Source organism: Stegodyphus dumicola, chromosome 11 (assembly GCF_044657685.1).
Source record: "Stegodyphus dumicola isolate Sdum_Otavi_A_Nest chromosome 11, ASM4465768v1".
Lineage (NCBI taxonomy): Eukaryota > Metazoa > Arthropoda > Arachnida > Araneae > Eresidae > Stegodyphus > Stegodyphus dumicola.
Genome location: NC_140778.1, coordinates 149,097,581 through 149,110,164, shown reverse-complemented (window position 1 = coordinate 149,110,164; position 12,584 = coordinate 149,097,581). Strand labels below are relative to the sequence as shown.

Below are 12,584 nucleotides of genomic sequence, written 5' to 3'. Positions count from 1 at the left end.
CCATCTTCTATATGGTAAAACTACAACTGACATGTACATACAGATCCTCCAAAATACCTTCATTTCGTCCATTGTGATTGAATTAATTTTGCTACGATTTTATAACCTGTACGATTCAAATGTCAAATGTTCGAGAAATTACTTGCCAAACATAAACATTTCCAGTGGTGTTTGGGCTTGATAAGTAGTATATTTGGGTTTCAATTCACTCTTTTAATTAGATCTTTATCTATCCACTTCACAATTTTCTCAAACTGACATTTAAGATAAAATGTCTAAAATTACTAATTATGAATAAAAAAAATGGCAGTATAAGAAAATGTAAGCAATATTATGTAATGTTTACTATGAGAAATTGCACTAACTTGAAAACAGAAGTAGCGGCCATTTTCCAAATAGCGATGCTTTGCTTAGTGATGCTATACAGCCATCTATGATCAACAGTTGAAAGTTATAATATAGAATAAATAAACACAGGAATGGAATCTGCTAAGGCATTTACAGAAGAATAAACAAATTTAAACTTTTGTCTACTAGAGTGGATATGATGCAACAAAGAGTTAACCACAGGATTTTCAACTGGCTTTTCATCTAAAATACAGCAATAAACATTTTTAAACTCGGGTTCTTCACTTGGTTCAAATGAATATTAACTATCAACTATTGCCTGCAAATTAGCTATTGCTTGTATTTGCTGAGCGACATACTGCTTGGTGAGCGAGTACATTTTTCAGCGAATATAATAAATAATGAAGATGATGATAATATCACGAATATGATGATATGACAGTTGAGAAAATATAATATAATGAAGCATTTAGAATCATTTTTATAACATTTCGTTAATTAAGAACCTTGTAATAGTAACTTTATGTTATTTGAGTTAAACTGATTTTTTAAAATTATCTGCACCTACTATTATATCTATGCAGCTTGTGCAAGATTTTGCTTTAGCATATTTTTATTAATTCTGTATATATATTTAATGATATAATAATACAATGACATTTTAACATTTTAAAGATAAATTCTGATATACAGTAATTTTACGTAGAGCAAAAAACTTACACAGTAGCGTCGACGATTTCTCTGACATTTGGAAAAACCTTAGTTACCAATTGAAAGATGGGTATGACAACATTCTGAAGAAAAGCACACTGTACAAAAAAAAATTTAAGATATTAGATTTAGCTCATTTTTATCCTTATATGAAAAATGAACTCTCAAGTATGAAAATATTTAGCCATAACTACATCCACCTTAAATTTGGAAATGGTGAAAGAAATCTGCTAAGTCTTGTATTTAAGGAGTTACTCATGATGAAAGTAATAGATTTATACTCATCTTTGTTCTTGTAAGGATTTAATTGAAAATGCCAGTGAGTGAGTGATTATGGCGCAAAACCAGAGATGATTATGACGCGCCAAACAAAAGATGAGATGATTACAATTGATGACATTAAAATTCAATAAATAAAAACAAGTAGATAAATGTACCAAATCCAGAGGATGAAGTCATATAAACACAGGTTAAAAGCACATATTAAAATTCAAGAGACAGTCTTCAAAACAAATTACATTTGGTAATAAAAGCCAATATCTTTTAAATAATAAAATAAATTAGAATTGACCTCTCTTCCGATTAAACGGTCGAGAGGTAAGTCACAGCTATTAAAATATTTCTGGCGAAGACTATTAAAACATGGACACTCAATTAAAATATGACGAACAGATAAACAAACATTACAGTTAAAACAAACAGGTTCATTTTCAGCTTTTAACAGGTAGCTATGTGTCACTCTAGTGTGACCAATTCTGAGGCGAGTCAAAAGAACTTCCTCCTTACGATTTTTGGTTAATTCCCAGTGCTCAATTCTAGGTTTTACATGTCTTAATTTATTTTGAAGCTGAACATCCCAAAGTTGTTGCCATTTTTTTCGGATCTTTTGTTTCACAACACAACAAATGTCTGCAAAAGGGATGAGACTACTGGACAGTTCAACAGCACATTTTGCTGTGATATCTGCCAGCTCATTCCCTTTTATTCCCACATGCCCGGGAACCCAGCAGTACAGGATATCATACCCACGATTCATTAAGTTTATATGTATTTTGAGAATATCCACTATTACTGGATTTTGAGTATTAGGAAAAGCTTCTATTGATTTAAGAGCACTATACGAATCTGTATAAATTATAAACTTTTTGTAGCAGAGCCTTGAGATGTATAAAAGACTATAATATATCGCAGTTAATTCGGATGTTAAGACAGAGAAAGCATTGTGCAAGCGTCTGCCCTCCATGTGGTCTTTAATTACATATGCCATCCCCACATGATCTTTTGACTTGGACCCATCTGTATAAACTGGAAGATAACTGCTATATTTGTTCCTGTGCTCAGCGAAGAGTTGTCTGTAAATAATCTCGTTAGTGCTTGCCTTCACATGATACTTAAAAACATCAAGAAGCTGAATCCGTGCATTTTCCCAAGGTGGGATTTCAAAATTCTGTACTGCTTGGGGGTGCATATCAGAGAGGGAAAGTTCCTCAATGACAGGGCGAACTCTTAAAAGAAATGTAGGAACACAAGATGGACGTGTTTCAAATAACGCGTTACTCACATCATCAAGTAAGCACAGCTTATTGGGATGTTCAGGTTGGGATAGTATATTAAAATATTGCAAAAGGGACAATTGTTCACGCCACAGATAAAGTGATGGTTCATTACAGTCAACATACAGGCTCTGGACAGGAGAAGTCCTGAAGGCTCCTGAACATATCCTCAAACCTTGATGGTGAACAGGATCCAGTTTTAACAAAACAGATGACCGAGCGGATCCATAAACAACTGAGCCATAGTCCAGTCTAGAGCGGATAAGCGCTCTGTAAATGCGAAGCATGGAGCAACGCTCTGCACCCCAGGAGGTGTTCGCCAACACTTTTAAAATATTTAGTGTTTTTAGACACTTCTTTCTGAGGTTTAAAACATGAGAAAGGAAAGTCAATTTCTGGTCGAACGTCACTCCTAAAAATTTCACTTGGGGCGCAACTGGAATAATTGTACCTTTTAGATATAACTCAGGTTCAGGATGGAGACCTCGCTTCCTACAAAAGTGCACGCACACAGTTTTCTGTTTCGAAAAGGTAAATCCCAGTTTGTCTGACCATTCTTGGATCTTATTCAGAGCCATCTGCAATTGCCTCTCTATGTATCTCATGTCTGCTCCTCGACAGCTAATCTGTAAATCATATACATATAGTGATCCCAAGATGGTAGGAGGAAGTTCTTTTAATACAGAATTTATTTTTAAACTGAACAGCGTTACACTAAGCACACAGCCTTGAGGCACACCCTCTTCCTGTTGAAAAACATCCGAAAAAACAGAGCCAATCCTTACTTGAAAAGTTCTAGCGTTCAAGAAATTCTGTATGAAAATTGGTAGGTTGCCGCGCAAGCCACTCTCGTGAAGATCCCGGAGTATACCGTATCTCCATGCCTTATCATAAGCTTTCTCAATGTCGAAGAATATTGAGACAAGGTGACTTCTTCTGACAAAGGCTTTCCGAATAGATGTCTCTAATAGAAGCATATTGTCTACGGTCGTTCTCCCCTGTCGAAAACCGCTCTGATAAGGCGATATAATATTATTCTTTTCCAAGATGTAGACTAGGCGGCTGTTTACCATCTTTTCAAACAGTTTGCAAACACAACTGGTAAGGGCAATTGGCCGATAGTTCGAGGGATTCCTCGGGTCTTTCCCTGGCTTCGCAATAGGAATGACAACAGCTCTCCTCCATGCACTGGGAAATGTACGCTCCTTCCACACTCTATTGTAAAGTGTGAGAAGGGCACTCAGTGACTTATAGGACAGATGCTTTAGCATTTCATAATACACGCCATCCAGACCCGGACAAGACCTATGTGTCTGCAACAAAGCTCTCTTTAATTCAACCATAGTAAAGTCTCTATTGTACGGCTCAAAGTTGGAAGAGTTGAAAGCGATGGGATTTTTCTCAGAGCGTTGCTTGATAGAAAGAAATGCAGGTGAGTAATTTCGGCTGGAAGAAACGGCAGCAAATGTCTCACCAATTGTATTTGCAATTTCTTCTATGGAGCTAATCACTCGGCCATCTTTTTCCAGAAAGGAAAGTGAGTGGTCTTTATACATTCCGCATGCTTTTCGAACTCTTTCCCAAACCCGCTTACTAGGCGTAGAGGATGTTATTGAGGACACATATGAAATGCAGGAATCCCTCTGGCTCTGCCTTCTTACTTTCCGTGCATTTGCTTTGGATCTTTTAAAAGCTATGAGGTTTCGCAGAGTAGGATATCTACGAAAAATACCCCATGCTTTTTTCTGTTTTTTCAGTGCTTCATGACAGTCGCGATTCCACCATGGTTTTGAATATTTTAGTAGTTTTCCTGATGTTCTAGGAATGGAGAGCATAGCTGCCTGAATAATAGTATTAGTAACAGCTTCAACAGCGTCATCGATATGCGCATCTTCTACCATTTCATCTGCGAGCTCTGCAATGGAAGAGAAGAGTTCCCAGTCTGCCCTGTCCAGTATGAATCGAGGGGATCTCGACATGGGGTTTGCTCCTCTTCGTGCAAGAGACACAAAAATGGGATAATGATCGCTGTTGTACAGGTCATTTCCGACACTAAAAGTGCAAAATGGCAACAGAGATGGTGAACAGATGGCAAGATCGAGAGCGTGGAATGTCCTTGAAGGCTCATGGAAGTATGTATCTTGCCCATTATTTAGGAGACAACGGCTGTGATCTTCGATCATCTGCTCAATTTGTCTTCCTCGGCAATTTGTATCTTTGCTACCACAGAGTGGACTATGGCCGTTAAAATCTCCTATTATAATAAAATGCTCAGGCAGCTGCTCTATTAGATTATTTAAATCTTGCTGATAAATGTGCTCATTTGGAGGCAAATACAAAGAAACAAATGAAACAACAATATCAAAATTTATTTGAGTAGCGACAACTTGGAGGGATGTCGTCAAAGGAAGTACATTTGAGGGATAATCCAGTGAGGAGAGGAGACCTACTCCTCCACTGGCACGCTCACCTGCAAGGTTATCCTTCCTGACGAAAGAAAACCTCCGAAGTTTTGCATGGTGTTCTGGTTTCAGATTTGTTTCCTGTATTGCGAAGCACACAGGATGGTACACATTTATTATAGATTTGATGTCAAGCAAATTTCGGTGGAAACCGCGACAGTTCCATGACACGAGGGTGGCCATTATGAATGGTTTTTGTTTTTCCTGTGCTGTTCTTTTGTTTTTCGTGGAAGTAAATGCCTGGGAAATTCTAGAACCTCTTCCACTTCCATAAAGTCTGAATCCGCAGATTCAGAAATCATGTCATCAAGAGAGCTATTGCTGCGACTTCTATTTTTATTTGATATTTTTTGTGTGGCAGTTTTCGGCTTACTTTGAATAATTGTTTCTTTCTTTTGTACTATATGAGTTGCATTTTCTTTTTTCTTGTTGGATGTAGACGGTTGGGTTTTATTTGGTAGGGTCTGTGTGCCTATTGATGTTTGGGTGGCGACTGTACGATATGATTTAACAGCACTGGCGTATGATGAATTTGGTCGAAGCTGTGTGCTCTGGACTAGTATTCTGGCTTCGGCGTAAGAGATGTTCCTAGTAACTTTTGCAGTCTGGATTTCTTTTTCCGATTTCCATTTTGGGCACAAGCGAGAAAATGCTGGGTGGTCACCCTTGCAATTTATACATAAAGGCGCAGCGGTACAATTATCAGAATCGTGGCCAATCTGTGAGCATCGGGCGCATGTGAGGCTGCCACGACAAGACGTCTTAGAATGGCCGAAACGCTGGCATTGGAAACATCGCATAGGGTTTGGAATATAAGGTCTTACAGGAATATTTAGATATCCGGCCTTAATATTCTTAGGCAGATCAGGCGTGTTGAAGGTAAGGATCACGTGTTTCGTGTCTATCAACTTACCTTCTTTACGCATCTTGATCCGCCTTACACCGCAGACATTTTGTTCGGATAACTCAGAAGCGATCTCTTCTTCAAAAACATACAGAAGGTCGAATTCTGAGATTACACCACGACAATAGTTCAGTGACTTATGGGGTGTTACAGTGACATTCGCTTGCCCAAGTTTAGTAATCTGAAGTAAAGAAGCAGACGGGGTGGCTGAGTGTGTATCAATAAGCAAGTCTCCGGAGCGGAGACGCTTTATGTTTCTCGGCTCACCAATAGAAGACTGGATGTATTTATTTATTACGAAAGGAGACATCTTATGCATTTCGCCAGAAGGACTAGAGATGACTAGGAAACGGGGGCTATTGTGATGATTTTTTTTATTTGCATCTGTCCGTAATTTTTTTGCAGAATTTTCAGAACTAGGTTGAGTGACTGGTTTAGTAGTAGACGTTTCAGAGCTAGGTTGAATGATTGGTTTATTAGTAGATGGTTCAGAGCTAGGTTGAGTGACTGGTTTAGCAGTATACGTTTCAGAACTAGGTTGAGTGACTGGTTTAGCTGTAGACGTTTCAGAACTAGTTTGAATGACAGGAGTTACCTAGAAATCTTTAATTAAGTAGATATGAGAAGAAGCCATAGTGAAAGAATAAAGATTCGGGTCCGACGGCCCCGCCCACCACGGAGCCCAACAAGGGAACACAGATTCCTGTGTTAGGGCTAGCCGGACCTATACGCAAACTGAAGCCCCACAGTCGGCTTTCCCGAAAGCAGGTACTCCCGAGAGCTTGACCCCAAGCCACTGACACAAGGACTAGTGACCAGCCGATTGACACCCGTGAGGACGACTAAGGTGCCTCCCGTTTAGCTGAAGCAGAGGCCAAAGTAGTGTGTTGGGGACAGTACCTCGCCCCTCAACTACCAGGACCCTCCTTTCCAGCGACACGGGTCTCCACGCACGGCAAACACGTGGGCTGTTTTCTCGCCACTCGAAAACTAGAGACAAGGGCTGTTCCAGTCTCTCGTGACGAGCCCCAAACTCCGTAGAGAGAAACCACGAGGGAGAAGAGAAGGGAAAAAGTTCCAGCAAAGAGGAGAGGAGACGGAAAAGAGGACAGATCACTGGGGCTCCAGGATCGTGACACCCGTCTCACCAAGAAGATGATCCCCTGAAGGGCTAGGGTACCTCGGGATTGCCACACCCGTACTCACAAAAGTGAGCCCCCTGAGGGAAATTGAAAATGCCAAAGGTTTTAACAAGTTTTATGCAGCTCTGATGCTGGTTTTCTTATGCTAACAAGGTTTAAATAGTTAGCACAAATATAAACTGTAAATGATTTTCGAAATTCTCAATAAATTTTAGTGATTTTAATAATGATTTAATAATGATTTTAGTGATTTTAAAATAGGCTTGAAGTTAGCACAAATATAAACTGTAAATGATCTTCAAAATTCTCATTAAATTTTAGTGATTTTAATAATTATTTCATAATGATTTTAGTGATTTTAACGAGGTTAAAATAGGCTTGAAGTTAACACAAATATAAACTGTAAATGATGTTCGAAATTCTAAGTTTTAGTGATTTTAATGAAGTTACAATAGGCTTGAAGTTAATACAAATATAAACTGTAAATGATCTTCGAAATTCGCAATAGATTTTAGTGATTTTAATAAAAATAAAGTTTCTTTAATTAATAGAAAAAACATCGAGATTTTATTGTTGAATATAAATAAACGCAAAACACAAAGTGCACAATCCAATTGTTAACAATTCTGTTAACTACAACTAACCGACAGTTTTCGAGCAGTAAGACCGCCGAAACTGTTTTATCGAAAAGGGTTTAAATCTCAGCAAACGTATCGGCTGCATTAGTGATTTTCCCTCCTGTCTAACGTAATACGAGCTAATTCTTGCAAAGATTCTTTCCCGAAGTGTGCACTTCCATAAGCAAATACGAATGCTTTCTCGTACAAATGTTTTCAATTCTAGTGCAATCACACTACTACATTTTTCAATTTTAGAAAGCATAATTGCAACTGAAATATATTTACTTCAAAAATAACGCAAAAGGATTTCAAACATTTACGGCTGTCTTTCCAGAAAGTTATATTACAGTTTTTGAAATAAAACTTAATTTAATTACAATTTGGTTTGGTTTGGTTTATTGAGGTTACGGCAAAGCACACTAGGGCATCCCTTCCCTTAGGCGATGCTTTCATGGAGGACTTCCTAAGGGAAACTGGCTCATATACACGTTACACATGGGAAAAACCACGAAAACGCCTATGCAGCCAGACTGTTTGCGGGATTCGAACCTCGGACCGAACTACCAGTGTTCAGCTACTCTACCGCTCGGCCGCTGGTGGGCTCTAATTACTCTTTGGAGTTCGGTATCTATTTTATTTAATCCTTCAGCATCAATACTAGTTTAAATTTGCTCATTAACGTAAGCTAAACCAGGACTTGCCAGCTGTAGTTACTATAAAAAATCATTTCACTTGACTCCTCTGGCGAAAAATTTTATATTATTAATTTCACTTGCATGCACCATAGTCCCTGAGAAATTTGACTGTAGGGAGAAATGACTGTAGAGAGAAATGAGTTAAATAAAAAATAAGCGGAATAGATTTAAACACCAGACCTAACTTCCAGCAAAAATTAAGGAAAAGCACAATAGTGAGCTGCTATATGAGCTTTATTTTCACGTTAGTAAGCAAACGAAAAATATTACTGTAGAGTGTAAATTAATCGTGAAAAAGCGATTTTTTTAAACAGAATTTTAAGTTGGTAGCCAACTGGCACCAGTAGGTGCCTCAAAGCAGTTTTAACTTTTTATTATGTCGTCTGGATGTCTGCTTTCGATTATTTTTTAAATATGTTTGCATTCTTTCATTTTAGTGTACTAAAGGTGGATATATTGCCTACAAATAAAGCAAATATTATCGCATTTAACAGTCATACATCCATGCCTACAAGAAATATTGCTTCCACGTTTGATGCTGAAAAATCGAGCGTTTCTGGAATTCTGAAGCGACAGAATAAAACTGGATCATTTTCTCCAGAAAGGAAGAGAAAGTGTGGAAGGAAAAGGAAAGCAACAAATTTTGATCAAATCCTTCTCCGAAGTAGCATTGTTAATTCAATAACAATTATCAAAGAAATCTGTTATCTATTTGTATTGATAGCCGATCTTCAAGTGTTTGTCGTAGACATCTCTCGTTGCTAGTCAGAAGTCATGAAAGCCAATTAAGAAACAACTTTTGACACGTCATATGAAGCAAAAACGATTATGGTGAGCCGAATAATACAAATCTTGGACCATAAAAAATGACTGGAAAATGGTTATTTTACGAAGAAGACTCATTTATTTGGTCATGGTTAAAACATCTAACTTTGTTAGACAAAGCAAAAATGAATCAATAAGGCCTGACATATCCAACCATAAAATACCTTAAAAACAAATGTTTTGGAAATTTTTCACTGAAAATGGCACTGAAAATATATTCCTATTGATGGAATGATTAATTCATCAAGGATACGTAGATATGTTAGAATATAGGATCGTACCATTCTCGAAAACCTTTGCATGGGTTTCGAGAACACATGACTTGTCTCCATGCCACAATTCTGAACTGTCAGAAAGTTCATGTTGGAAATTAAAATTATTGTGCTTGATTGGCCTGTAAATTCACCAAACTTGGAACCATTCGAAAACGTGTACCACATTCTTAAGGAATATCTCAGGAAAATAGATTGTGCGGCAAAATAGTGCAGGTCTAGGAATGCTATAAAAGTATGATTTCATGATACGGAAGTAAAATCTATATGCACAAGACTAGTAAAGTAAATGCCTGAGCGCATTTTAGAAGCTATTATCATTGCATATCAAGTACACTGTATGTAATTTACAAAAAACATTACTTTATCCCAATTAATTTGCACACTATCGTACATATATGAAATGCTATTAGAAATTCTTATTGCATGCGTTAGCTGCATTTCCAAGGAAATGAATCGCGTTCTTTGAAATAACAGGATCTCGCCTGTGGGGAGATCAATTACTAAGACATGTCTGTCAATTACTAAGACTGTGGTGTCAATTACTAAGACACTGGAATTCTCTAATTTCAATTGATTAAATTTCTGATAATGATGAAGAAATTTAAAACCACAAGTGAAAGAATTATCGAGCAGCAAATCTAGCAAAGTAATCACATTATCGTTTTACATCTTTCTTAGATATGCTAATTACGAAAACACTTTAAATGCCTTAACTGAGAATAATTTTGAAAAAATATTTTGATGGTGAATTTTGTGATTATCATAGCTGTGATTTTAACATAATACAAATAAATACGAGTAATAAAATAAAAGAAAACATAAGCATTTTATTTGTCCCTATTTTTTACACTTTCAAGGTGCTATAAAAAATGGAATCGAATATGTACATACATATGCATGATCAGTGTAATATTTCTTATATATATATATTTCATATTATCTTTGTAGGGATACATATTTATTTTAAATAACCAAGTTAATTTAATTTTACGTTCTTTCCTATAAGCCTCCATTCCCCTAATTGTCAAATCCAGAATATTTAAATTTGGTAGCGTGCGTGAAGGAATGCAATTTCTACCTTTTGAAGAATGAGTTTAAATACTGAGTTTTAGAAGGAAAGTTAGATGGAGTTAGGCTATTACCGTCACCTCTGTTGAGTGAGCTTCTGCTCCCAGAGTTATTGCTGGTTTACGTGGCATAACAGCATTTACTTTGCTGCCACTACTTTCGATGCGGTTTTAAGTAACAGGAGTTTTCTAAGCCCTGTAACAGGATTTCTACTACTTGTTAAAACGTCTTCCAATTTCAGTTTAGTTTCTGGTTATTTCAGTTGCCGCTCAAGGGAGGCGTAGTGTGTTAGCATCACATTAAAGCATTGTAAATTCCGAAGAGTAAGGGGTATTTTTAACCTTTCTCCTGTGTAGTTCCTACGAGAACTTACTACACATGCAGTTGTCACTTCGAAGATAAACAAGTGGACTCTACGTCTTTTCTACAAAGCCGGATTAGAATACTGTTCGTATTAAAAATAAAAACAATTTGCTGTTATATCTGATGCTTTAATTGAGATACATTTTCAGAAAACGGCAAAAATATGAACTGAGAAATGAAATTTCACATGGCAATTTGTTTCTTTTCACATTTTAGTACTTATTCTATCTATGTGAACTCTTATAAAACCTTAGGAACATTCTTATTTGTTAAATCTAAAGTGTAATGGAAGCAAAACATATATGTACATCAATGTCGCAGCATCTCATGATAATCCCCGAAACCTCTACTTTTGTATAATAAACGTATGTCAACTATACTTGGTTAGGAGTGGGGGATACTGTAGCTAACCTCATTAAAATTAGATTCGGATGACCATATAAATGAAATTGAAAAGAATCACAAGGATGTTTTGCATTCTTTTTGAGCGTCAAAATCACATATGTTGTTTTAAGTAATATTTTCTGACTAAAAAGCTTTTATAGTATATTGCAGAAATAATAGTTTTCAACAGGTTTATTAAAAATTCAACCAACACATTAGTTATTCAAAAGATGAAGCAGTAATGATTACTATATGCACTATAAAACTGATGAAGAAAAGAAATTATATCATAAGCTGCCGCTCAGAAAATTTTGGATTAAAATTCATTTAGTAACTAGAAATGTGAACGAATGAGTTGCTCAGTGTTTGCGCAAACACGATTTAAAACGATTTTGCTTTTGGAAATATTTTACACAAATGAAGTGGGTTTGTAAGATTGTCTCCTATAGATGAACTTGATACGTTCAATGTATACTACGTCAAACGTAATTAAGTATTCTAACAAAACCTACATTTCTATTAGCAGAAAAGAATTATATATTCGGAAATGAAGGAATATGAGAAATAATATTAAGTAATTTTTAATGCTGAAGAAGATAGAGGTATTTCAGAGGAAGTGAAGACATTTTTTTTTTTTTGGTGTTTGTGTGTGTGTGTGTGTGTGTGTGTAGGCTAATATGGCAACTGACTTGTATAATAAACAAGCTGTGAAATAATTTCACAACTGAAAATTTACTTTTATGAAAATCGGTGAATTAGTCTATAATCAGAACAATTATGAGAACACATTACTGTCAATAATAATCTGCCAATTGTTTAAAAAGCCAATTGATATTTTTATTCTTCTCGCCCAGTTGAGTGGGCTTGAAATTAATAAGTTTTTCAAAAAATATAAATTCTGCTGTCCATCCTGTAATCCAGTCCAATCCACATTTTTTCTAATTTTTCAGTGATAAGAGGTTGTTTAAAATTCTTTAAATCTTGGAGGAAGAGCGGATTAAAATATCTTGGTTCTAATCACATAGTCCTTATCATTCCTTATAGGGAAAGCATGCTCATCAAGTGTACCGGCAACTCATATTATCCCATCCTTTAGTGATATGGGATAATATGAGTTAATCCACACGTTCAGTATCAACTCACTCATTGAAAACGGGTATGGGTTAACGTTCGAAAGTGGAATGCAATTTGCATTTAATTGCTTGAGGCTTAAAGGAATTTGCTCAAAGCATTA

The 12,584-nt window shown here is 36.4% G+C and overlaps 1 protein-coding gene across 2 annotated transcripts in view; it reads right to left on the bottom strand.

Annotated features, from left to right (window-relative positions):
* The window catches only part of LOC146994420 (cAMP and cAMP-inhibited cGMP 3',5'-cyclic phosphodiesterase 10A-like), a 70,929-nt gene that overhangs the window by 15,646 nt on the left and 42,699 nt on the right, over positions 1-12,584 (bottom strand). The window contains exon 4 of one of the 2 annotated variants that reach the window (XM_085827314.1): positions 1,069-1,157. The exons of the other annotated variant lie outside the window; for it this stretch is intronic. Coding sequence (XP_085683440.1) covers positions 1,069-1,157 — 89 coding nt within the window. The remainder of the gene's footprint in view (positions 1-1,068; positions 1,158-12,584) is intronic. 2 annotated transcript variants of the gene reach the window in all.